This window comes from Ursus americanus, chromosome 14 (assembly GCF_024610735.1).
Source record: "Ursus americanus isolate L20-20 chromosome 14, mUrsAme1.1.p, whole genome shotgun sequence".
Lineage (NCBI taxonomy): Eukaryota > Metazoa > Chordata > Mammalia > Carnivora > Ursidae > Ursus > Ursus americanus.
The window spans coordinates 44178643-44205042 of record NC_142140.1 but is presented as its reverse complement, the minus strand read 5'-3'; the positions used below and the strand labels follow the sequence as shown (position 1 = coordinate 44205042).

The following is a 26400-nucleotide window of genomic DNA, read 5'->3' as shown; positions in this document are numbered from 1 at the left end:
CAGAAAGCGGATCAGATTGCCTGGAAATGAAAAGTGCAGAGAAGGGGGCGCTGTGAAGGGCTTCAGGACACTGTTGGGGGTGATAATCCATGTTTATCGTCTTGACTGTGGTCATGGTTTCATAGATTTACAAACTTGTCAAAACTGCGCAAAGCATGTACTTAACATATGTGCAATTTCGTCTACTCCAATTACACTTAAGACAGGTGAAAAGGGGGGCACCTGGGTAGCTCAGTAGGTCAAGCAGATGCCTTCAGCTCAGGTCATGATCCTGGAGGTCCTGGGATCCAGCCCCTCATCAAGCTCCCTGCTCAGCGGGGAGTCTGCTTCTCTCTCTCCTTCTCCCTCTCCCTCTGTCTCTCCCTGCTTCTGTGAGCACACATGCTCTCTTTCTCTCAAATAAAAATAAATAAAAGCTTTAAAAAAAAGTTGAAAAGGGGGGGCGGGGAGGAATAACAAGGGGCTGGTTCCCACCTGTTAGACTGACAGAGATGAAAAGTGTGAAGACTTCAGGGTCTTCTGCACGGATTCTCATTGCTGCCGTCAGGGATGGAAATGGCCCAGCCCTATGGAGGGAATCAGGAGGGAGCTAAAGAAAATGCCCTGGGGGGCGCCTGGGTGGCACAGCGGTTAATCGTCTGCCTTCGGCTCAGGGCGTGATCCCGGTGTTACGGGATCGAGTCCCACATCAGGCTCTTCCGCTATGAGCCTGCTTCTTCCTCTCCCACTCCCCCTGCTTGTGTTCCCTCTCTCGCTGGCTGTCTCCCTCTGTCGAATAAATAAATAAAATCTTAAAAAAAAAAAAAAAAAAAAAAAAAGAAAATGCCCTGGGACCCAGCAAGTTTCCTTCCAACAAATGAAGCTGCCAGGAGTGATGCCTACTATACAGGGCTATGCGTTCATGAAGGCACTCTTTGTACCAGCAGCCAGCTGCAAACGACCTAAACGCCCAGCCACAGGGCATTTGCTGTATAAACTCTGGCCATTCTCAGCACTGAACGTTATGCAGCTGTGCAAAAGAATGAGGCGGTACAATGCTGACAATGTGGGAAGACCTCCGGGATACTTGGCGAAGGAAACAGCAAGGTGCACACCTGCCCAGGCAGGCAGGAAGCTTTGCTTTGTGTAGAAAGAGATGATGAGGATGCGGACACCCTTTGCAGGGAAACATAAACGTCATTATATAACTTGTTCCCGTGGTGGCCACTGGGGAGCCATGGTAGGCAAAAGAGGGAGATAGCTGTCATTTACCTTTTCATGCCTGTTGAACTTTGTATTTGTTAATAGTGTTGAAAGGTGAGTGTTTAATCAAAAAAGGGAACGTAGGCAAGCACATGGGATGGGAGAGGAAATAGGAATAAGGAGAGCTGCTGTTCGGAAGTTGACTGTGAACCAAAGCAATCATATTGATCACGAGAAGAGCAAACACATCAAGGGCTCACCAGTGCGCCATGGCTTTGCACACAGAGCAATCCATTTAATCCCTGCACCCACCCCAGAGGCGTGGACTGTGAGCCTGCCTCCCCGCCCCCTCACCGTACAGGGTGGGGAAACAGGCTCAGGAGGGTCCACTGATGGGGAAAGAAGAGCCTCCAGCATGGCTGGCTTCCCCTACTCACAATGCCCTAGGATGCTTCTCCCATGAGGCTGAGGAAAGGGAAATGGGGTCTGGTCCCTGGCTGGGGATGGGGGGCAATAGTTGCACGGAGCCTACAGAGACCTCCCCCCTTCCTGCTTCTTTTTCTCACATTCTGCGGTGGTACCTGTTCTTATTTCTCTTGTTTTTGTCCGTTTCTCCCAGTAGTGTGTCAGCTCTCGCAGGACTGGAGCTCTTGGTTGTCCTGGTCACTGCTGTGTCCCCAGTGCCTGGCACACGGAGGTACTCAAATGAATGAATGAATGAATGATGAGGGGCAGGAGAGGAGGGGCAGGAGGCCAGGGCTAGGGTCTTGTGGCATCTGGAGTCCAGGGGAGTGAGTGGCGTTTGCAGGACAAAGGGACGGGAGCAGAGTCTTGGGCCAGTGCGTGGAGCCCTGGAAAGATGGAGGTGCTGGTAGCCCAGATGGGGAAGGCGGGGCAGCTCAGGCAGTGACCGCCAGGGTGCTGTTCCAGGCTGGGGTGAGGCCAGGTGTGGCCCAGGAGCCTGGATTAAGAAAGGGCGCCTTCAAGGTCCAGCGGAAGAAGAAACACTGGGAAGCTGGGGAGCCCAGGGGCGGCCTTGCCAACCAGGAACTCAGCTGGGGCTAATTGAATGGTAGTGAGTGACAGAGGCGAAGGGACGCCTAGCCCGGACCAGCTGACTAGCTGGGCTCCCTGCTACACCGAGGCTGGGCAGGGGCAGCCAGGAGCTGGGCATCTGGGAGGGAGGGGGTGGGAGGCAGGGTCAGGGGAGAGGCAGGGGCCACGGCAGCACTCACCAAGCAGAGCCAGAAAGGGGGAAAAAAAGCTTAACAGACTTTAGACAACACACACCCCCCTCTCGCCCCCGGGGTTCCTCCTTCCGCTCCAGCTGCGGGGGTCACCCTGACCCAGGCCTTGGAGATAGAAGCGCCTGGCTCCAAGGCTGGGGCTGAGCCTGGGGCCCTTCCTTCCCTCTCCCTAGAGCTCTCCTTTCCCTTCTCCTCACCTACCCTCCTGGCTCCCTCTCCTCTGGCCCATCTGAGGCCCTCCCAGCACTTGATTTGTGCCGCCAGCCTGCTCTCATTTTGCGGTACCTCTTTCTACTCTCCCACTCCCTGCCTGCAGCCTGGGGAAACTGAGGCCCAGCGTGGGCTGTTCAAGCACGCTGGAACAGCACAGCTCCAGGGCTAGGGCCCCTGCCTCCCCAGTCCAAATATTATGCGTATTTAAATCTCATAACCCCAGGAACTGTGGACTATTATTAGCCTCATCTGACGGATGGGGAAACTCAGGCCCAAAGAGACGAAGCGCCCGGGAATTATCTATGGGTTATGAACTTGTGCCTGCCCCACCCACATCAGCTTCCAGGCTCCTCGGTCCGGCAACCAAGGCAAGAGCTCTGCTGCCACCTGGTGCACACTCGTGGCAGCGTCGTTCGGATGGAGTCGTCTATTGACTGTTGTCCTGAGCAGGGAAAGGGCCAGAGCCGGGGAGGAGGGAGGCCTGGTCCCCTGACTACACTTCATCCCTCATCCTCCTCTCCCACCAATTTTCCGATTTTTCAAGACCTAAATGTCCCAAGAAGGCACCGACTAACTCATTTCCTGCCCATGTTTGGCTCTCGACTTCTTCAAATGCGAAAAGACCCTAGATAGTAATTCTAACACTCGCGAAAAATGACAGACCACAGACAAAAATAATTCTGTGATTATAAAAGGCAGCACAAATGCATTTTTTGGTCTCTTAACTGATTTAAAAAGCCATTGTATGAAAATATCTATTAATTGTGTCATGGGGCCCATAACATGTAGAAAAACAATATATTTGACAATAGTACAAAGGAGGTGAGCAAAGTATGGGAATAAGGAAATGACACCAGGTAGTAACTCTAATCCACAAAAACGTGTAAAGAGAACCAGAAATGCAAATGGAAAAAATTAATATAATAAACTCTATAAACACATACTTACTTTCCTTTATTTTCTCAGATTCTTTAACAACCCTACAATTTTAAGTAACAATTGTAACATTGTATTGTTAGGTTTGTAACATATATAGATGCAATACATATAACAATAATAGCACAATAACAATAATGAGACAAAAGGGGGAAGAGGAAGTGAATTCTATAGGAGTAACATTTCTAAATCTTATTAAAATTCAAGCAGTGTAAATCTGAAGTACATTCTAAATTAAGATGTATGCGTTAAGCCCCAGAGCAACCACCAAGAAAATAACTTAAAAAATGCACTAGGGTCCCAGAGCCTCACTGGCTCCTGGGTGGAGCATGAGACTCTTGATCTGGGGGTTGTGACTTCAAACCCTATCTTGGGTATCAAAATTACTTAAAAAATTAAATCTTGGGGCGCCTGGGTGGCTCAGTCGTTAAGCGTCTGCCTTCCGCTCAGGGCGTGATCCCAGAGTCCTGGGATCGACCCCCGCATCAGGCTCCTCTGCTGGGAGACTGCTTCTTCCTCTCCCACGCCCCCTGCTTGTGTTCCTCTCTCGCTGGCTGTCTCTCTCTCTCTGTCAAATAAATAAAATCTTTAAAAAAAAAAAAGATTGGGGCGCCTGGGTGGCACAGCAGTTAAGCGTCTGCCTTCGGCTCAGGGCGTGATCCCGGCCATCTGGGATCGAGCCCCACATCAGGCTCTTCTGCTATGAGCCTGCTTCTTCCTCTCCCTCTCCCCCTGCTTGTGTTCCCCCTCTCGCTGGCTGTCTCTATCTCTGTCAAATAAATTTAAAAAATCTTTAAAAAAAATAAAAATAAAAGATCTTTTTTAAAAATTTAAATCTTAAAATAAAAAAATATTAAATATATATAGCAAAAAAATTAAAGTAATTAAAATATTACACCCGAAAATAGTCATTTCATGCAATATAAAGCAGTAAGGAAATAAACAAATTCTACACAGGAGCGTCCCCTGGAAGTGGAATGTTCAAACTACCACCCAGACCTCCCCGGGTGCCTACAACTCCCAGCGTGCCGCGCAGGACGCTCCCTTACGGCCATGTTGGAAAGGGAGGGGCTAGGGGAGCTCACTCTTACGAATTGTAGTCTCTCTGCGGAGGAAGGAGGGGCTGTGAAAGGTTGGTGGACCTGGAGCCAATGAAAAAGCAAATCTGTTGAGCGTCGGAACGAGAAACCAATGAGCATGCTGCTTGTAGGAGGCGGGACTTCCGGCAACGATGCCTTCGTGAGCGGCTGCGCGAGGGCGGCCACTTCCTTTCTCGTGTGGCGGCGGCAGGGAGGAGCACGCCATGAAGGCCTCGGGCACAGTAAGGCGAGCGCGGCGGGGTAGGGGGCCGGGGATTGCAGTGCGGATCGAATCGGGGGCCCCGGCAGGTGGCGTGGGCCGCGTAGCGGGAGCGCGCTCTTGGTTGGGTCCCGCAGCGCCGCGCGCCATCGCCCCCAGGTGTAGCCAACATGGCGGCCATTGCGGGCGCCGCGTGGGGGAGGCTGGTGCCATGGTCCCGGCCCGTTGGGGGATCGCGGGTTCCGGAGAGGCTGGGTCTCCTTTCCAGGGGAAGGGACAAGTTGCGCGGCTTGGACGTTCGAGCCACGGGACTTCGTCGATTTTCTAAGTCTCGGTTTCCCCATTTGCAAAGTGGTCACGGTGGGACGAAACGTTAATATTTCTTGGTTCCCGGCGGGGCTGTGAAAAGTAGAAGAAAACTGTAAACCCGAGCTGAGACGGGGAGCTTTATTGCTGTGGCAAGTGCTTGGTAAAATCAGAGGGCGCTGTGGCGCAGAGATGGAAGAGCAAGCCTTCGGGAGAAACAGAGTGGGTCCTGAACATCTCCCCAGCCTCAGTTTCTACCTGGGAAAGAGGCCAGCTACATCAGTCCCTCCCTGAACAGGTGGTCCGCGGGGCTGATTAGTCACATTGAGAGGTGGGAGTAGGAGACAAGTTTGCGATATTTGGGGCAACCTCCTTCCCATATTAGTGAAATGATGGCGAGTCATTTACGAAGGTGGGTTCTTTCTACAATATTGCAGTGTTTGGGCCTGGCTGACATTTTTGTCTTTGCATCTGTGTAAACAGGGAGAGTCTGCTGGGAAGTCCAAACCCCTTTGGACTGCTGCTGGGAATACTGAAGCAGCTGCAGGTCCCATGGTAGCTGGACTAGGGAAGGAACTGGATTCTTGTCCTCGTTCTTGCCTGGAGTGGGCTGTGAGGTCCCAGGCTGGTCCCTGTCTTTGGGCCCCAGAGCGGAAGAGGGCTTTGGGAAGATGTGAGCTGCAAAGGTGCTGTGGAGGAGGGAGCCTGCAGGTTTAGCTTTCAGCCTTTTTTGCAGGGAAGTGAACAGAAAGGGAAGGATAGCGAGATTCACAGCCCTGCCCAACTTTCCTCAGCCAAGGCAAAGGGTATCCAGACATCTTAATTCTTCCCACCCTCGATCCCTGTTTTGGGAAGGATGGGACAGTGTCATGACCCAGTCACCGGGATTCCACATGGATGCCCTGTGATGGGACAGTCTGTTTTCGCTCTCCTGATTGCAGTTATCACCAGGCTCGGGAAAGGGAGCAAGGTGAATCTTCACAGTTGCGTCAGGACTCTGTTTGTGTTTCAGCTGCGAGAGTACAAGGTGGTGGGGCGCTGCCTGCCCACCCCCAAGTGCCGCACTCCACCCCTGTATCGGATGCGAATCTTTGCACCTAATCATGTCGTCGCCAAGTCCCGCTTCTGGTACTTTGTGTCTCAGCTGAAGAAGATGAAGAAGTCTTCGGGGGAAATTGTCTACTGTGGACAGGTATGGGGTGTCTGAGGATAGAGTGGGACTTGGCGTGGATTTACACCTTCCGGGGGGGGGGGGGCTATTCCTCACCCCAGAGTTCCCAGACTTCATAACCCCTGGTCTGTTCGCTTAAGCCCTAGGTTGGGATAGGATGGCTACGTCCGTGCCCTTTCTCTGATGAGAGGGCCCCAGGCAGCGTGTGGCCGGCGTGCTCAGACACCTTGGCCGAGGCCAGCACCTTCGCTGGGCCTCATGTATAAGCTGGGGAGAGGTGCTGTCACCAGGGCACATTCGCCGTGATGGGCACTGGACTTTGTGCATCAGCTGCTTTGGGGCCCAGATGGTCTTGGGACCCAAGTAGTGTTTGGGACGAGTTGAGCTGGTGGTCCACATGAGGGAAGTGTGCCGGCCTGGCCAGCTGTGGACACCCTCCTGTTGGCATGGGAATTTGTCCAGGACAGCAGATTGCCTTCCTGTGCTCTGAGATTCAAGGACTGGGAAACAGGCACAAGAGAGGCCTGGGGCAGAGGATCGGTGAGGGTCGGAGCCGGGGTTGGAGCCTGTTCGCCACCCTTGCTGCAGCCAGTGTCTTTGGCACCTAGGTGTTTGAGAAATCCCCCTTGCGGGTGAAGAACTTTGGCATCTGGCTGCGCTATGACTCTCGCAGCGGCACCCACAACATGTACCGAGAGTACCGGGACCTGACCACCGCGGGCGCCGTCACCCAGTGCTGTGAGCCGGGGCCAACACCCAGTCTCCCCTTAAATTCCTCTCGCAGGCGTCTGCAGCCCAGTCGGCCTGCGCCCCCCTTTCCTCCAGACTGAGGCAGGACAAATGCCAGAGGCTTCTGGGATAAGGGGGTTGGGGAGTCCAGGGGTGGTGATGGGGGACGCAGAGGAGTGTGCGCCTAGAGGGCAGGAGGGGAGAGGATGCTCCAGGCACATCCTTTTCTGGCACCTGGCAGCAGGTGGACCTTTGGGGTCCATCACTTGTGCAGACATAATCCCCCACCCAGAGTCTAGCCCGGGCCTGTCCGTTGGGATCTGGCGCTAGTGGCCCCAGGTGGCCCCAGGGCCCAGACCCCAGCACCTCAGCCCAAGAACTGCTGTTTCTCATCGCAGCAGTTTAAACAGAGGTGCTAACAGCAGGTGGACCTCGTCGCCTTTGGGGGGCTGTGGCCGTGCCCCTCGAAGTGAATCTGGAGGTTCTACAGCCCCGATAACGCCAGTGCCTGCCGGGGCCAGAGGCTCCAGAGCCCGGGGTACACACTGGTCCTACCTCCTTCCCTGTAGACCGAGACATGGGCGCACGACACCGTGCCCGGGCCCACTCGATCCAGGTCATGAAGGTGGAGGAGATTGCTGCCAGCAAGTGCCGCCGGCCAGCGGTCAAGCAGTTCCACGTGAGTGTGCTGGGGGCCCTGCTGGGTGGGTCTGGCCGAGGGGGGCTCCCCTGGAACATGCAGCTGGCCCAGCTGCTCCCCGGTCCCCCGGCCTTGGGAGCTGCGGGGAGGCGCTGGGTTTGACGCAGGAGCCCGGTGGGGGGTGGCCACACGTCAGTGGCCCCTGGAAGACAAGGTTGAGAGGCTTCTACCCCCCCTCACCCAATTCTCCTTATCACAGGACTCCAAGATCAAGTTCCCACTGCCCCACCGGGTCCTGCGTCGCCAGCACAAGCCACGCTTCACCACCAAGAGGCCCAACACCTTCTTCTAGGTGCAGAGCCCCCCCGGCTCCAGGTCTGCCCAAATAAACTCCTTGGGAAAACCAAGGTGCTCAGACACTCTTGTTTTCTTTGTCTGCCCTGCAGAACTCAAAAGGGCACAGCCAAGCCGTGAGTTCTCTGCTCGGGCAGGGGTCCTCCTCTCTTGAAGTGGGTCCCAGGCACCCGATTTTCCCCAGAAGGGGAGCCCCAGGAATGGCAAAGGCCACACCCCCAAGCGCTTTCCTGCCCACTTAGCTCTCCAGGGCGTCATCTAGCAAGGGGCTGTCCCGGGCAGGGTCCCAGAGACGGAGGGCCCAGTTTTCAGCCCCATCAGGTGGCCCTCTGCTGTGAGTTTTGGGGTGCCTTGCAGGCCACAAGTTTTGGCCCCTAAACCTGTCACACCTTCCTTGTTAGACACAGGTCTCTTGTGTCGTCGTCCCCCCCCCCCCCCATGTTTTTGGTGAGGTATGGCAGTCAGATATCGGGTGCCCAGAAGGACTCAGGATAATACGGTTGGTTCATTCCACCTGCAGGGAATTCTACCTCTTATCCAGGCTCAGAGCCCTAGTCTTTGGTTCCAGGATCCTCAGAGCAGAAACCAGGGGGCGCTGGGGAGGGCCGTGAGCTTGCTGTGCTGGGGTGGTTTCTCCTTCACTAGGTGGGGGCCCCTTGAAGGACACCCTGATCCTGCCCAAAGAAGGTCAAGGTCTCACTGTGGGTGTCGGTCTCCAGGAGACCACTTGAGGCCCTGGGGAATTCCAGGCACGAAGCTAATCCCACCCTGGCTGAGCCCCTCAGTCAGGAGGCTGTGGCACAGCTAGGAGAGCAGGTCTTGGGAAGCATCTGTCCTTGCTGTGTGACCTTGGGCAGCCCTGGCCCACTGAGCGAGTCCTCATCAGAAAGTTGGGATCCTCGGCAGCTTTACTCAGTTGGCAGGACTTGGGAGAGTCACAACTCTAGGTAGTGGGGGCAAAGGTCAGCAAGGATCTGCCTTCTATTCCAGAGAGCCATGGAATAGGAAGAAACCAGGGCACAAAAAGGCAGTGTGGGGTGGGGGTCTGGGGAGCAGTCAGGCCTGGAGTATCCCAGGCGAGGGTATAGCCTCCCTTCCCCCACTTGAGGTGGGTAGCTAGTTGGCACGATCAGGCCCGGTGGTTTCCAGAAAACCAGGTCACTTCAGACTCCACCTATGTTTGGAGAGGTGCCCAAGGCAGAACTTGGCACAGCCAGCCACTGTCCCGAGAAAGACCTGAGGACAGGGTACCAGGCTTCCCAGACCACACTGGCTGCTTTGCACACAGCTCTATAATGGTTACTTCCCAGCTCCACGCCTGTGCACGTGCTGAGCCTTCTGCCGGGACTGTTCCAGATCATCATTGGTTTGGCCTCGCTAAAGTTTGTAAGCCATACTTGTGGGTTTTCTGTGCCCCCCCCCCATAGAGTCTGAAGAGAGCAGGACCATATGTGTCCCTCCTTGGCCCCAGGACAGGTTCAATAAGTCTGGGATCCAGAAAAGGGTAGGGACAGCCACATGGAGTAAGGATGGTGATAAACTCCCGGGCCTGGCATTGCTGGACCCAAGTCTTGTCTTTTTGACGCTGCCAGAATCCCCGCCCCCCGCCCCCTCCGCAGGTTTACCAGTTTACTCCCCGTAGCGTTTAATAAGAAGGGGGCCTGTATTCTTCCGGCCTTGCCAATGCCATGGGTTAGGAAACTTCAATGGCTGAAAAAAGATCACATCTTAGGGATTTATATTTGCCTTTTCTTCTTAGGAAGTAGGCACTTTGCTCTAAAGTTCATTTATATGGCCTTGGCTCCTTTATGGGGCTGCTGGTCATTTTTTAAGTTACTGTTTTGTAAAAGCTCCTTTTATATGTGGGGCAAAAACCTGAGGAAGAAAAAACAACACTTTCCCACGTATATGGTGCAGATTCTTCCAGGAGGGCACTTGTTGTTTTTTAAGGTATATTTTGGGGGCCAGGCTAGAATTTTTGCAGTTTTTGCCTTATTTTTTGTGACTTCAGGCAGAAACCTCTAGTTGCCACCAAATACTCCTTCCTCAGTAATAGGATCTCCATATCTAGATGCCACCCACAAAGAAAAAATATCTTTCCCAGCCTTCTTTTCATTTAGGGATAACCATGTGACATGAGCAGTAGTGCTGTGTGCCATTTGCAGGAAGTACCCGTTTGGCTGAAATACAGGCACAATATCTGGCGCTCCAGCAGCCGCCTTCGGCCATTAAGAAGCCACAGTGGAGCAACAAGGTAGAAGGACTTTGGTATCTGACCCTGTGTCTATGTGATGAGAATGGGGGGGGGGGAAGGCAGCACCAGTCTGCTCAGGCTGTAATCTGGAGACTTTCTGTCACTCATGGCTTGGACCTGACGTGGGCCCTAATGGTTCTGGCCTGGGGCAAGTCACTACCCACTCAGGTTAGTTTCTTCCTGTGTAAGGTGGGGTTGGTCCTGGGTGTGGGAAGACTTCAGATGAGCTAGAGCTAGGATACATCCCCAGGAAAGTGGAAGGCCCAGGCCCCGCAAAGGCCCACTGTTCACCCCTGTCCCCACCTTGGGTCTTCATCAAGGCTTCATCCATGTTACAGCCGGAGAGCCAGGTGGGAGGGCTCTGCCCCAAGCAGCCAGAGGATGGGGTCAGTCCCTTATTGAGAGGCCTTTGAACCAAGGATGAGTGAGCCCCCAGCTCCCTAATTACATCTAGGCATCCACCCGCCCTGCCAGCTACTTGTCCTCAGTGAGTTTGCCCACAGAACCCTCTACCACGGGAATCCCCCCCCTCCCCAAACCCTGCACAGAGCAGTTGCCAGGACTCTGGCTGGAGGTGAGGATAGCTGGACTGAGCCCTCACTCTCCAGAGACAGTGGAGGTGCCAGAACCAAGCAGAACAAAACTGGAGATCGGTGATAATGAACCCTTGGGTGTGAGGCCCATGAGGCAGGGCTGGCTTCCAGCATCACTGACATCCCTCTGGTCGGCTGGGTGCTCCCAGGTCCTGTCCCTGGGTTTGGCCAGGTGCCAAGTGCCACGCCAGGCAGGACTGGGAGCCCTGGGGGAGAGATCACAAGCTGCCCCTCCCTGCACCCCCCACTCCTGAGTCAGGACCATCAGGCAAGGGCAGGCACTGAGGCAAGACAAGATGGGCAGGGGCCCCAGAAGACCTGACCCAGATTCTGAAACCAGGACCGCGGAATCCTAGAATCACAGCGGGGTGCTCAGGACCTCACAAGGGTGGACTCAAGAAGCTACAGCACCGTTAGTAAGAATGGCGTGCTTTTACTGAGTGCAAGGGAGAAGTGGAAGGCCAGACACCCAGGAGGTCATGCTGGAGCCCGAGTAGCTCACAGCCTTTCACCCCTGACCCCTGCCATGTCTCCAGGGAGCCCTGGGGGTCCCCAGGAGGCAGGCAGGCAGGCAGGGGTGGGGACAGCAGATAGCCATGCAACACCCTGACATCCCTGACCCTTGTGCTCAGACTGCAGCTGCAAGGCCGTCGGGGATTTTCCCGCCCTTCTCCCTGCCCATATGGGAACTGTAGGGTCAGGGAAGGTGCCGCTGCATCTCCCCAGCCGGCTCCCTGTACCCCTCCAACCCCAGAGGAGATGGTCCCGCTCCCCCTCACCCCCGCCCCGTTCCCAACTCTGGGCCTCTCACATCCTGGAATTCCAGAACACTTCTGAATCCAACCATTTCTCCCCACCCCACGGCCGCTGTCATGGACATGGTGGGCTTTTTGGAGTCTACAAATCTCATTCAGTCCCTCTTGCTCCAAACTCTCCAGTGGCCCCCCCACCCCCAGCACCCTCACAATAGAATCCACACCCTTCGCCAAGGCTCAAGGCCCCTTGTGGCCTTACCCGTCCTCGCTCACTCTGCTCACTCCACTTGTTCCACCGCAGGGCCTTTGCACTGGCCGTTCCCCTGCATCTCCAAGCTTGGCTCACCCTCTGCCTGTAGGTCTGCCCTCACCTCCTCCAAGAGTTCCCCTCCCAGAGGCCCACATAAAGTCATTGCCCAGGCCAACTCCATCTCTGACCTTGCTTCACTCAACCCTCAGCTTCTGAAATGTGTGTTCATCTGCCGGCTCGGTCGGTGTCAAGTACCTGTGTGCAGTATGGGTCCGCCTGGATCCTGCGGCATCCCCAGCAGCCGGTGCACGGTCCTGCACACAGTAGGCGCTCAATGAACGGGCCTCAGTCCAAGCGTCATTCTGTAGCCTCCCACCTCCCAGTAGAGGAAGAGAGAGGCTGGCAGTGGATGGTAACCACTCCCAGAACCCCCCTGGGGAGGGAGGACTGGGTTTGCGTGCCATGCAATAACTTGCATATATTTGCATTTGCTTGCGTGGGTTTTCAGGAAGGGGATCCCCTCCAGGATTTCTCCTTTCGCATCAGATTCTCCAGAAGGGTGCAGCGCATCCGGGCCTGGAGAAATGAAGGTGGGGGAAGGAAAAGGAACTCAGTGTTCTCCCCCCACCCTCCTGGTGGGGGTGGAGGGGTCCATGCCAGCGGCCAACAGATGCCTGAGTGGCAGTCACTGTAGCGCAATCCCGGGGGGGGGGGCGCCTCCAGGCTGGCCCCACATCATGAGCACGAAGAGGGAGAGCTCCGGGGACACCAAGGGATGCGCAGAAGATGCTGGACAGCACTGGAGTGGCGCGAGTCAGCTGGGGACCACCAGGAGGCGGCAGAGGCTTGGCGAGGATTCCAGGGCCCTCAAGTTCAACCCCACGGATGTCCAGATCCCTCTGGCTTGTGGAGGAGGGAACCCAGTTTCCGGACACCATGTCAGGACTGGAACCCAGAGGTCAGAGACTCCAGAGGCCAAAGTTCCTCAAGTCCACCAGCGAAGGGCCCCAAGACGACAGTGTCTGGGTCCCTTGATGGCATGACCCCAGGCAAGGGACTTCCCCTCCCCACCCTGGGTCTCCTCATTTGCGTGATGGGGGACATGTCAGACACTACCTCCCAAGGAGTCATGGGCCCCCCATTTATCCGGATTCGAGGCCACCGACAGTCCCTCCCTTATGACCTCCATTATACACTTAACGCCTGGCACAGGACAGACGCTCCCTGAGTGTTCCACGCAGGAAACTACAAATGAATGAAGACAGAATGAATGAAGGGCTAACTCTGTGCCAGGCTCCAATTACATAGGTTCGATTTATTCCTCGGGGCAGGGGCTACTTGATCTCCATTTACAGATGGGGAAACTGAGGTGCACTGACAAGCAAAGACTGCCCGAGGTATGTATGCATTTAGGACCTGAACCCCAATGTCTCCCACTCAGCTTAGCCTGGGGGTGGGGTTCTGTGGTTTCCTCCCGCTAGGTTCTGAAGAAAGGGCGTGGCTGCAGGTGAAAGTCGGGGGAGGGGTTCAAGCAGAAGGAGTTTTCCTCAAGCGGCAGCGCAATCCAGAAAATGAACCCCTGGCTCATGGGAGTGTGAGCTCCCCTTCGCTTAAGGTACAAAAGCACTGCGGGGATTTGAAAGCTGAAGCCACGGCTCCCAACCGTGTGGCCTCAGGTAAGTGTGATATGCCATCTCTGAGCCTCAGTTCCCCCACCTGTCAATAGGGGAAAGTGCCACCGAAGTAGAGGGGTGTTTGGGAGCCGCACCCTGCCCCCACCCCCAGCAGCGACCCACGTGGCCGGTCCTGGCCTATCTGACCCAGTCCCGGGCGGAAAGGGTGCGGGTCCTGCCCGCCCCCAACTCCAGGGGCGGGGTTTCGCGGACCCGGGAAACCAATAAATCCACAGCCCATCGCCGGGAGCCACCCCTTAAGCCCCACGGAGACCTCCAGTTGCGTGCGCCGAGCGCAGCTCCCTGCGAGAGGGACCGACGGCTGGGCGGTGGACAGGCCGCTGCAAGGGGCCCGCCTTACCGAGCGGGAGGCGAGGTGCACCGACAGACAGACGGCAGAGGCAGGCGCGTAGACGAAGAAGAGGGACAGGGCGGCAGACGACCGCAGCGAGGATCCACAGAGTCCTTCCCCAGGGAGCCCCTGCCGAGTCCCTTTCGCTGCCTCCCTCCAGGGGCCGAAGGAGGCAGGTGTGCGGCCTCTCTGCAGAGGCCAAGCATCCTCCCATCTCCACGCAGCCCTGCCTCCTCGGTCGCTGCCAGTTTCCCTTACCGGGGGAGGGGGGGGCCCGCGGGGTGGCTGGAAGGGCCGAGGACGCGCTTGGCCCCCACACCTACACCTCATGGCCGTCGTCGAGGCAGGAGCGCGGGCCACGTTCGGAGCCTGGGATTACGCGGTCTTCGCCCTCATGCTGCTGGTGTCCACGGGCATCGGGCTGTGGGTCGGGCTGGCGCGGGGCGGGCAGCGCAGTGCCGAGGACTTCTTCACCGGGGGCCGGCGCCTGGCGGCCCTGCCCGTTGGCCTCTCGCTGGCCGCCAGCTTCATGTCGGCGGTGCAGGTGCTGGGCGTGCCAGCCGAGGCCTACCGCTACGGCTTCAAGTTCCTCTGGATGTGCCTGGGACAGTTGCTCAACTCCCTGCTCACCGCCATGCTCTTCATGCCGGTCTTCTACCGCCTGGGCCTCACCAGCACCTACCAGGTACCGGGCAGAGGCCCGGAGGCAGGACCCGTCTGGCTGAGAACGCAGGGATATGGCGGGGAGGCCCTGGGGCTTTGACGTGCTGGCTGTACAGGGGGCCGCAGGCGGGCTCCTTCGGGCTTTCGTGTGGCAGACAGGAGCCGAGGGTTCTGGGAAGTAGCCCTAGGCAGCGGGGTGAGGGGCAGGAAGGAGGAAGAGGAGCCACCATCCCGGTTCTCCTCGGTGGAAGCCCGCGCAAGGCGGAGCCAGGTGTGCACTAAGTGTGGACAGGCACAAACCTGCCCCCCGCGTGCTTGGGCGTGCGCACGGACGATGCTTGGGCCATTGCCGGACAGTGGGCTGAGGGTTCGAAACCTGACTTCCCCATTTACTTTGCTCGGGCTTCCCAAGTGTCAAACTGGACTAGTAAGAAGACCCCTCCAGGGCAGGGGATAAAGTGATTAAAATGGTGACCAGTATACAGTAGGCGACCAATAACAACTGGCCACAGGCTCTGTATAGTCCTCTTGTTGATTCAGAGCAGCGCCTCCCGGGGGACCAATTAGCCACCAGTGGGGGCGGAGGAACGTGCGCCTTTGACGGATCCGTTTTCCTGGGAGTGTGCCCAGGAGCGGGGATGGCGCGTGTGCACAGACGTGTGCAGACTGATCGGAATCTGTGCGCTTGGTGGGGGTTCCCCCACGGACAAGAGTGGAGAGAGAAGTTGGCCTCCAGAGGGAGGGCAGAAGCCACGAGGGCGGGTGAAGTACCCAGAGGCCTCGATCTCCTGGGTGGGACCTGTCCAGGTGACCACGAGCCTCGGTTCCTCCTTGCAGTACCTGGAGCTGCGCTTCAGCCGCGGCGTGCGGCTCTGCGGGACCATGCAGTACCTGGTAGCCACAGTGAGTGGCCTCGGCCCCGCCCTCACCCTCAGGGTCCCGCTCAGACCCCGCCTGGGTCCGGGTCTTCGTCGGCCCCGCCCACAGCCCGCCCCTATCCGTCAAGACCCCGCCCCGTGGGTCCCACCCCCATCCTGTAAGGCCCATTCTCAACCTTTCTGGCCCCGCCCCCTGCGGCCGGGTCGAGAGGTTTGGCACGAAGGCCCGCCGCCACCTTGCTCCGGATCCCCTACTCGCCGGACACTAGCAGCTCCGCCACCGCTATTCTCTCCTCCCCCCTTCCGCGTCGTCCGCGGGCCTCACCTGGTCCCGGCTCTCTACCCGTAGATGCTGTATACCGGCATCGTGATTTACGCCCCCGCGCTCATCTTGAACCAAGGTTTGACTCTGGGAGATCTAGGGACGGTGACCGGGAGGGAGCAAAGGCTTTGAGACTAGACCGAAGGAGAGGGGAGGGGCAGTGCCGGGAGAGACTTGGGGAGGGAATGGAGAGATGAGGACCCTAAACAGTCGGGGCCAAGTTTGCACCCTGTCTGGAGGCCTAATGGGGGGGGGGTTTCCTTGCACAGTGACTGGGTTGGACATCTGGGCATCGCTCCTGTCCACTGGAGCCATCTGTACCTTCTATACGACTGTGGTGAGTGACACCCCCACCCCACGTGGGGGCTTCATGCCCACTGGGTGGGGGAGACCTTGAAGCCATCATCCACTCCTTACTTTCCCTTCCTGCTGAGGAAGCCTGCATTCCAGCTGGGCCTCTGTTTCCTCATCTTAATAACAAGTCATTTGAAAGGCTTATTGCTAAGAGTCCAGGGAAAATGCTAGCTTCAGGACTGGCTGGATCCAGGGGCCACAACAGCATCCTCCGGGCCCCTCTCCCATCTCTTAGGCTGCCATTAGCTCAGAAAGTGAGTTCCTATTTCAGGATGAGCTGGCAAAAGTTCCAGGAGGGTTTCCGTAGGCTGGCCCCCAGTCTTTCATGCAGGATGAATCAATCACAAAAGTTGGAGGGGCTGGGGAAGATGTCTTGGTTGGCGATTTCTGGAGCTGGGAGTAGATTGGCTTCCCATGAATGGCCTTTGAGGGAGAAGGGGCTTTTCCAAAGGCAAATCCAGGGGCTTCCATGGGAAGGCAAAGGTATGGAGGCCAGAAGAGTAAAAGCAATAGCTAAGAATAATCGTAGTAGTAGTAATGATAATGCTGGCAGCCATCACTCATTCACTCACTGAACTTGTATGTGCTAGGGGCTATTGCAAAGATTTTCCTCATATGAACTAATTAAATCTTACAACAACACCGTTTTCCAGATGAGGAAACAGGCAGAGAGAGGCAGCAGTCCCAGCCACTGTTGAAAGCCAAACTGGGTTGGCCTCGGACAGATCCTTGTCTGACCCCCTGCCTCCCCGTCTGTCCCATCTTGCAGGGCGGCATGAAGGCTGTGGTCTGGACTGATGTGTTCCAGGTCGTGGTGATGCTAACTGGCTTCTGGGTTGTCCTGGGCCGCGGGATCATGCTGGTGGGTGGGCCCAGGAACATGTTTGAGATTGCCCAGAACCACTCCCGGATGAACCTGATGGAGTGAGTAAAACTGTAGAGAGGGCACTGCAAAGAGGTGGAGCTGACATCCCTCTGCCCTGGGAGAAGCCAACCAATGCCTCCTGCTCCAGGAAGCCCTCCCTGCTTCCCTTCCCAGACTCCTCACAGACCAAACATTTGCCTCCCCTCTCTAGACTGCCCTAGCCCCCACCCCTTCATCTGTCCCACCATGTCCCCCAGCCCAGACTGGAGACTGAAGGCTCTCTGAGGTCCCAGCTGGGCACAGAAAGTTTTTGAATGCATACATGGACGACTCAGTAAACAAATAAATGTTCACTCTGGCAAACTCCTACTCATACTTCAAAACCCACCCCCAAAATCCCTTCGAGGCCCATAAGGTTCAAAATGGCCATTTGGGGCCCTTGGGAGGGTGAAGTCAATGTGGTTTTCCCATATGGCTGTCTTGTCCCACCCTTATCCAGCTTTGACCTGGACCCGCGGAGCCGCTACACATTCTGGACTTTTGTCGTGGGCGGCACATTGGTGTGGCTCTCGATGTATGGCGTGAACCAAGCCCAGGTGCAGCGCTATGTGGCCTGTCGCACAGAGAAGCAGGCCAAGCTGTGAGTGTTTAGGAGGGGCGGGATGAGGGCCTCTGGGACCAGCTGCCCCCCTTCCCAGCCTGAAGCTTCCCCTCCCTCCAGGGCCTTGCTCATCAACCAGCTGGGCCTGTTCCTGATCGTGTTCAGCGCTGCTGGCTGTGGCATCATCATGTTCACGATCTACGTAGACTGTGACCCTCTCCTTGCAGGGCGGATCTCAGCCCCGGACCAGGTAAGGCTGGCTCAGGCTCCTAGGCCACTCCTGCCCTCCCCACCCCCGTTCTGAACTCCTGCATGGATGAACCTCTGGGGGCCGGGTAGAACAGCATTCCCAGAAGAGAGAACAGCCTGCACAGAGGTCCAGGGCAGCAAAGAGCTTGGCTCAGAGAAGGATCTGGAAGGAGCAGGGAAGACAAGGCTGGGAGGCAATGGGGAGCCACAGGGGGAGGGGGTGAACAAGGGCAGGGCACATTCCCATTTAGAGTCAGAGACTCCCTGAGGGATATTAAGGAGGAGATGGGACCATGGTTCAGCATGAAATGATGGTGTTGGTCATCATCATAATAATCACCAGCTCTCATGCCCTAAGCACCTACTCTGTGCCTCATGCTGTTCCCTTCACAAGCAGTTAGTCTCCCATAAAATCCTTTAACATGGGATGCGTACAAGGCTGTCATGGCCCCCACTTTACAGATGAGGAAACTGGGGCTAGAGTGGGTGGGAAGCAACTGCCTGAGGTCAACAGGTGAGTCAGCGGCAGCACCGGGGTGGGAGCCATGCCTGGTTCAGATTCAGTTCAGAGTTGGCAAAAGATGGAAGGCTATCCCATCTGCTGTCCTCCACTGGGGTCAGCTCCTGGGCTGTGTGAACTTTGCAATCTTGGCCAAGGGCTGCACCTCTTAGCATTATTGTCCTCATCAGTAAAGCGGAGATGACGTGGGACTCTGCCTCCCTGGGATCCCAGGGCTCTGTGCGTGGTGGGGCTCAGTGACAGTCCTTCGGGGCATGTAGTCCATCAGCAAACACACACTCAGTGCCCACCGTAAGCCCGGTCTGCACTGGGCCCTAGGGACATGCAGTGTGAGGACAGACAGAATCCCTTGTCCTTGGGGTGCTGCTGTCCTGGACGCCAACCCCCGACTCCCCCCCCCCCACCCCAGTACATGCCCTTGCTGGTGCTGGACATCTTCGAGGACCTGCCTGGAGTCCCTGGGCTCTTTCTGGCCTGTGCTTACAGTGGTACCCTCAGGTGAGCAGACCTCCTTGCTCAGATGCTGTCCCTCTGCAGGATAGAATGTTCTGGGCATGTCCATCATTACAGTTCCTGCTTGGTCCCCAGTGGGCAGCTCAGGTGGGCCCCAGCAGAAGGCACGCCCTGGGGACAAGGACCCCAGCTGTGAGGTTTTCACCTTATCACCTGGCAAGTCCACACCTGCCTCCCCTCTCCTTTCTTTCCTTCCTTCTGCCCCCAAACAAATATTGAGCACCTACTACATACTGAGCTCCTGCTATGTGCATATGCGGCAGGAACTGCCATTCGACATCCCAGGGCACAGCTGTGACCAAATGGTCCCCCACTCCTGCCCTCAGGGGCCTCACATTCTAGCGTTTTCAACTATTCCGTGACTTCCGGCACATCCCTGCTCCTTCTGTGACCAGGGTCCCATGCAATTCTCGGCACGCTATGATTGCTGTGTAATGAGAACTTGTGTCATTCGTGGCCTTGGTCAGGGGTGTCCTTGCTCCCGTGAGGGTGTCTCAGGTCTGGGGGCGCGGATGGTGAGGTGGTGGACATCTCCTCCACTCTTGGGGAATTCTGTCACCCATGCCTCTGCCCTTGGGCTGGATGGGGTCCTGGCAAGTCAAACGGTATGAGCTGCTGGGGCCTCCCCCAGCAGGTGGACCCCAGAAGGGGTGTGGCCAGTCCCTTGAGGAGGCCTGTTGACCACCCTCCCCACTCGACTCTCAGCACTGCCTCCACCAGCATCAACGCCATGGCTGCAGTCACCGTGGAGGACCTCATCAAACCTCGGCTGCCGAGCCTCGCACCCCGGAGACTCGTACTGATCTCCAAGGGGCTCTGTGAGTTGGGGGAACTTGGGTGTGGGGGCGGGGCAGGGCGGCATCTCCCCACTGACCGTGTCCCCCCATCTGCCACAGCACTCATCTATGGTTCAGCCTGTCTCACCGTGGCGGCTCTGTCCTCGCTGCTGGGGGGAGGCGTTCTCCAGGTGAGCGCTGCTCCCTGACCCAGCCCCATCTCCACAAGAGGCAGGGCATCGTCTCCATGGAACTGAAACCCAGACAGGGTCCTGCTTTTTTGGTTTTGTCCGATACCGCCAGCCTGATACTTTCTGCAGCCGCCTGGCTGGTGGCAATGTGGGGTGGGAGGTAGGGGGCGGTGGCTTGGAGGCTGGGAGGGCCTCGCCCTGGCTTGGAGGTGGGACCAGAAATTATCGGGATAAAGAATCCCCCCTCTTTGCCTCCAGCACAGGGGAGAGGGGCAGGAACAGGGAGTCCCGTCCCCTTTAGGGAAACCAGCGGGGAGCGTCAAGGTCCGCAGGGGAATTCCTCAGCTCTTGCTTTCCTAGCCAGCAAACTGAAGCTGGGAGAGGTGGGATGGCTCTGCCTTCAGCTCCCCCTCCCCAACCCCTTCTCGCAGGGCTCCTTCACCGTCATGGGTGTCATCAGCGGCCCCCTCCTTGGAGCCTTCATCCTGGGAATGTTTCTTCCTGCCTGCAACACCCCGGTGAGTGGGGGCAGCTAGGGGTTGGGAGGACACAAGGCCTCTCTCCCCTGACCTAGGCTCTGTCCCCAGGGCGTCCTCTCCGGGCTGGCCACCGGCTTGGCGCTCTCGCTGTGGGTGGCCGTGGGCGCCACTCTATACCCGCCCAGCACCCAGTCCTTGGGAGTCCTGCCATCGTCTGCTGCCGACTGTGTTGTGCACTCAGCCAATGCCTCTGGCCCCCTGGACCCACTCCTTGCCACCAACACCACCCGTGGGAGCCCCAGGTGAGCGGGCTGGTCTGAAGGGTGGGTGTGGCCTCAGAGGGTGTGGTGGGGGAGGGGGGCTCTTGAACTGAGTCTTGAAGGAAAAGAAGGAAGGTGCTTGGAAGAGGTGAAGGAAGGGCATTCCCAGTGGAGAGAAGGGAAAGAGCAAGGGGCCTGAGTTCGGGTTCAGTTCAGTGCATTCCAACTATGGTGAGAATGGGGTGTATTTAGTGGGCCGAGAAAGGATAGATGAGGTCCAGGCAGAAGAATTTGGTCTGATTCTTTACTATTATTATTACTATTGAGATATAGCTTACAAACCATAAAATGAATCATTTCAGAGTCTTTTTTAGTGGATTCACCAGGTTCTACAACCATCACCATTAACTCAAGAACATTTTCATCTCCTCACAAGGAAGCCCCATCCCCATGAGCAGTCAGTCACTCCCCATCTCCCCCTCCCTCCAGCCCCTGGCAACCACAATCCACTTTCTGTTGCTATGGATTTGCCTGTCTGGACATTTCTTATAAACAGAATTATACAATATATGGCCTGTTTCAATATACGGCTTCTTCCACTCAGCATGATGTTTTCAAGTTTTTTGTTTTGTTTTGTTTTGTTTTTGATGTTTTCAAGGTTTATCCACATTGTAGCACCTATGAGGGCTTGATTCCTTTTTATGGCTGAATAATATTCCCTGTATGGATGGACCACATTTTGTTTATCCATTCTTCCCTTGGGCATCTGGGTTGTTTCCACTTTTTGGCTACTGTGAACAGTGCCGCTATGAACATTTGTGTGCAAGTTTTGGTGTGGACAGATGGTTTCATTTCTCTTGGTCTATACCTAGGAGTAGAACTACTGGATCCTATAGAAATTCTTTTTAAATTAATTTTTAAACATTTTTAAAAAGATTTTATTTATTTATTTGAGAGAGATAGCAGAGCGAGAGAGTGCATGAGTGGGGGTGGAAGAACAGTGGGAGAAGGAGAAGCAGGCTCCCCGTGGAGCAGGGAGCCCGATGCAGGTCTTGATCTCAGGACCTGGAGATCATGATCTGAGCCAAAGGCAGACGCTTAACTGCTTGAGCCATCCAGGCGCCCCATATCTTTTTTTTTTTTTTTTTTGAGAAATGCCTGTTCAAACCCTTTGCCCATTTTTTAATTGGCTCATTTGTTTTTTTATTGTTGAGTTGTAATTTGTATATTCTTTACATCTTTGTGTATGCTGGACACTAGATCCTTATCAGAGGTATGATTTGCAAATATTTTCTTCCACTCTGGGGGTTTTCTTTTCATTTTCTTGGTAGTGTCCTTTGATGCACAAAAGTTTTCAGTTTTGATGAAGTCCAACTTATCTATGTTCTCTTGGGTTGCTTGTGCTTTTGGTGTCCAATCTAAGAAACTCTTACCAAATCCAAGGTCATAAAGGTGCACACCTATGTTTTCTTCTGAGAGTTTAATTTGGGTAGATTCCGAGGGTAATAGGAAGCCATGGAGAGTGGTGAGCAGTGGCAGAAGGTAATCTGAGTTACATTTTAGTAATGCTCCCTTGGTTGTGTGTAGAGAACACCTATGGGTGAGAGTGGGTTAGCGGGAGAGAAAGAGAAGTAGCTACTGCACACATCTGAGTGAGCGATAATGGAAGGCTGGGCTAGGCCATGGCAGTGGAGATGGGAGGAAATGAACAGATTGGGAGTGGCTTTTGGACTCATGCACACTTCTCCTACCCCCAGCCCTGAAATGGACCTTGATCGACCTGCCTTAGCTGACAGCTTCTATGCCATTTCCTATCTTTACTATGGTGCCCTGGGCACGCTGAGCACTGTGCTATGTGGAGCCCTTGTCAGCTGCTTGACAGGTAAGAAAGATGTATGGCCTCCTCAGAGATCACCTTGCAAATCCCTCTGCCTCCAGGACCCACTGGGCAGGAAGAAGAGGAAGGACATTCCAGTCAGCCAAATGGCCACGTGCTGGATGCATCAACACCCTTTATGCTGTGTCGCCTTCGGGACAAACCCCGCACCTTGCAGGGCTGGTCCTGTTTTGCAAAGGCAGAAGAAACCGAGCTGCTCCCCGCCCCCCCTTCTGCCTTCTACCTGCCTCTCTAGTCTCTCCCCTGCCTCCAAAACTGAGTCCTTGCTAGAGGATACGGGGTGGAGCTGTGAGGCACTGTCCGTTGTGCTGAAATACCTACTCAGCCGGCCCTCGGCTACTCTGTGTCCCTCCGGGAATTCTGAAATGCCAGGGAGAAGCGGGAAGAGATCAAGAGAAATCAATAGTGATCACAGTGTCTGTTCTTGCTTCCTTTGTCTCAGACTTCACATTCACCAGGGCTTTCTTGAGTCCTTCTGTGTGCCAGACACTATTCTAGATGCTGGGGAAATAATGAACCCACCCACTGATGTATTACATCCCCTCACGATGTAGATGAGAGAACTGAGGCCCAGAGAAGGGCAGGGGCTTGCCAGGGACCAAGTGGGTCATTATCAAATCTGGGATTGGAACCCATCAGAGCTCACCCCTCCCCCTCCCTCTCCAGTTCCTGTCACCTCTTCATTAAATACTCCCCTTTCCCACAGGCCCCACCAAGCGCAGTGCCTTGAGTCCTGGGCTGCTGTGGTGGGATCTTGCACGGCAGACAGCATCGGTGGCCCCCAAGGAAGAAGTGGCTACCTTGGATGACAGCTTGGGGAAGGTCAGTCACAGAGCTGGCTCCCAGAGCGGGGGCAGGGACAGTGAAGTGACTTGGGGTCCCCTGGGCATCACCATAAGTCAGGGGAGGGGTATGGTGAGTCACCATCTTTCTCAATGTCCCAGCAAAAAGGCTTGGTTGAGACCTGACGTGTCTTCAACACTTTTATTACACCCTTTATCACACACAACAAAGACTGAGCAGAATTTCATACTATTCATTTCCTTGGATTACTTCCAGCCTGTGGCAGGTGAGACTGGTTTACCTTTAGGGTACTGATATAAAAATCTCTCTGATAAATAAAAGTACTTAATTCAAAAGTGAGTCAACATAGAGAAAATCTTATATGAGAAACATGACCGGGGGTAGGCCAACTTCACCCAAAGCTGTGTGGTTGCTATGTGAATGCCCTGAATTTGGAAAATGCTGTCCCTGATCCAGACCTGCCTCTGCTTTGGAATCCCTGTTCCATTTTCTCGTTTCTTACACAAGAAGGTGTGTGAATTGCTTGCTTGTGCCCACAGCCCTACTGTGGGCTGGGGTTTGTGTCTACTGTCTAGGAAGAGCAGATGAAAGCTAAACTGAGAAATGAGTAGGATCTCAGCAGGTAATGAGGACAATAAAACAGGGTACTGTGATGAAGGTGGCCTCTAGGAAGAGGTAAGAGACAGAGCCCCTAAGGAGGAGGAGCCAGCCCTAGGAACATCTGGGGGAAGGGCATTCTTGATGGAGGGCAGAGCAGGTGCAAAGGCTGAGGGAAGGGATTTGGCTGGAGTGTTTTCAAGGCTCCTTTCAGCTGCCGTGGGGAAATATTTATTTTCTTGAAGGGGAGCAGGCAGAAAGTCAGAGTGAGAGGGAGGCAGGCATCCTTGCAAGCATTGATGGCTTGGACCATAGGTAATGTGGGCACTGGGTGAGAGAAGCGGATGGAGGTTTTGGAGGCAGAAGGGACAGGACTGGCTGATGCACTGACCAAGGGGACAGTTGTGCAACCCTGCTCAGGTTCTGTCCTTCTAGGCCCTCAGTGATCCCATCTGGGGGATGAGCTGACACAGAGCAGAGTGGGGTCTCTGATGATGTCTTTCTTCTCTTTTCATTCCAGGGTCCTGAGGAACTGCCCCCTGGAACCAAGAGGCCTCCTGACTTCCTGTCCACTGACGAGGATCATTTGCTCTTCCTGGGGCAGAAGGAGGTGAATGGAGCTGGCTCCTGGACCCCTAGCAGTGCACATGACCGTAGTCAGGACCTTCGGGAGACAGACCTCTGAGCCAACAGGGGACTGACCACCAGGGATGGAACTTCAGGGTGGGCCCTCCCAGGCCACAGAAGAACAGCCTCAGGCTCTGATTGGCTGGACTGTGTCCTGTGCAAATGAGTTTGGGATCCCTGCCCATTGGAAAGAGGTGAAACCCTGCCTTTGGGAGGTCATTTTATCCAGCCCTCTTCCAGCCAGCCACTAGTCTTAGATGCTGTACCCTTGCCTGCTCCCCCAAAATGAAGCCAGATTTCTCTCTACATACAATAGAAAGATGTTGGAGTCCCCTCTGGACAACATGGGAAAACCCCAGGCCCAACATTAGGGTCTGAGAAAGTCTCCAGCATTTCTCTGGAACATGTGTGAACATTACCAAGGATTTGGGAGGTCCTCAGGCACCACCCCCTGCACCCCATTTTGCAGATGGGGAAACTGAGGCCTGCAAAGGGGCAACAACTTGACCAAGGCCACAGAGCATACCAGAGATCATTGAGAGGTGGGACACCAGCTCTTCTACCTTCACTGCCTCCCCGTTTTCCTCCCTTTGGAGGGTCAGACATCACATGGCCCCTGACCTTGGGAGCAAGAAGGGAGGATAAAGGAGAAATAACATTTTCGATCTTCCTCTTATGCCTGGACACTATGTATCTCATCCATTAAGGAACATGAACCCACTTCACAGGGGAATAAACTAAGGCTCAGTGAGGTAGCCTGAGGTTACAGCAAGTCGGGTCTGGGCAGGGACAGACCTGGGAGCTGCATGATACTGAAGTTCCATTGCCAACATGTCACTGGCAGACAGGGTCAGATAGGTTGGGCAAACCCATGTCCTGGGGACGCACTTGACTTTGGATGGAGATTTAATCCACGCACATCAAATAAACGGACTTTGATGCTTGATGTTTTGTGCTCTCTGAAAAATCATTCTGGCTGTTGCCTCAGATCTCAGTCAGGTCTGAGTGTGAATCTCAGTGTCTCTTGCCCCAAGACTGTGAGTGAATGAACCTGAGTGTTTAAGCATCAGAACCAGGTGGTAATTGCCATGTTGGGATGCATCGTGCTGCCCTCCCCGACACAGCTTCTTTCCCCTCCTGATTTGCCCTTGAAGCATCCCCTCCACCCTGCCCTTTCTGCCTGGACCCTGCCAGCCTCCACCATGTCCCTGCACCAGGCCCTGGGGGTCTCTGGGACCTCAAGAGCTGGCTGAACTCACATTGGCCCACATACCTGCTATGGCTCCTGTGGTCCCCAAGGAAACATCCCCTACTCAGTTCAGTAGGGTCCTCCCAAAATTCAAGACCCGGAACCTCAGAATGTAACCTTATTTGAAGAGTCTTGGCAGGTATACTTCGATTGAGATGTGGTCATAGGGGATTAGGGTGGGCCCTTAATCCAATGACTGTGTCTTTATAAGAAAAGCAGAGACACAGACTCATGGGGAGAAAGCCATGTGGACACCGAGGCAGAGATAGACACAGAAGTTGACACATCTACAAGGCAAGGGACACCAAGAATTGCTGGAGCCACCAGAAGCCAGGAGAGAGGAAAGAGGGGGTTCTCTCAGCGTTTTTGGAAGGAGTACAGCCTACCCACACCTTGATTTCAGACTTCTGGCCTCCAGAGCTGGGGGAGAATAAATATCTGTTATTTTAATCTATGGCAGCTCAGGAAGTTGATACTCACCTCGGGATCTGGCCTCTCTCCACCCCTCAGAGACCTGGCCCTCTGTACCGGCTGTGTTCTGGAGACTTTTCGATTTGGACGTAAAAGGGACCGTTGGAAATTTTCAATCACCGACCGAATA

General features: G+C 55.3%; 2 protein-coding genes and 1 non-coding gene across 4 annotated transcripts; all 3 read left to right on the top strand.

Moving 5' to 3' along the window:
* Positions 1 to 4793: 4793 nt before the first annotated feature.
* Positions 4794 to 8140, top strand: RPL18A (ribosomal protein L18a). The gene is made up of 5 exons (XM_045778734.2): positions 4794 to 4899; positions 6196 to 6375; positions 6963 to 7092; positions 7653 to 7762; positions 7983 to 8140. Exons 1-5 carry the CDS (start codon positions 4882 to 4884, stop codon positions 8073 to 8075), a joined length of 531 nt encoding a protein of 176 aa, XP_045634690.1. The 5' UTR covers positions 4794 to 4881; the 3' UTR covers positions 8076 to 8140.
* Positions 7443 to 7575, top strand: LOC123780089 (small nucleolar RNA SNORA68). The gene has a single exon (XR_006776323.1). It is a non-coding gene; the product is annotated as a small nucleolar RNA SNORA68 (small nucleolar RNA).
* A 5800-nt stretch (positions 8141 to 13940) lies between the features above and the next one.
* On the top strand, positions 13941 to 25496 carry SLC5A5 (solute carrier family 5 member 5). Of its 2 annotated transcripts, XM_087867165.1 has the most exons (16): positions 13941 to 14639; positions 15455 to 15520; positions 15845 to 15896; positions 16087 to 16154; positions 16941 to 17095; positions 17536 to 17676; positions 17758 to 17887; positions 18816 to 18904; positions 19625 to 19737; positions 19816 to 19886; positions 20318 to 20404; positions 20474 to 20667; positions 22383 to 22507; positions 23229 to 23344; positions 23946 to 23948; positions 24444 to 25496. In XM_087867165.1, exons 1-16 carry the CDS (start codon positions 14283 to 14285, stop codon positions 24606 to 24608), a joined length of 1932 nt encoding a protein of 643 aa, XP_087723291.1. In that variant the 5' UTR covers positions 13941 to 14282; the 3' UTR covers positions 24609 to 25496. The 2 variants fall into 2 exon arrangements, with proteins under 2 accessions (XP_087723291.1, XP_045634640.2); XM_045778684.2 differs by lacking the exon at positions 23946 to 23948.
* The last annotated feature ends 904 nt before the right edge of the window (positions 25497 to 26400 follow it).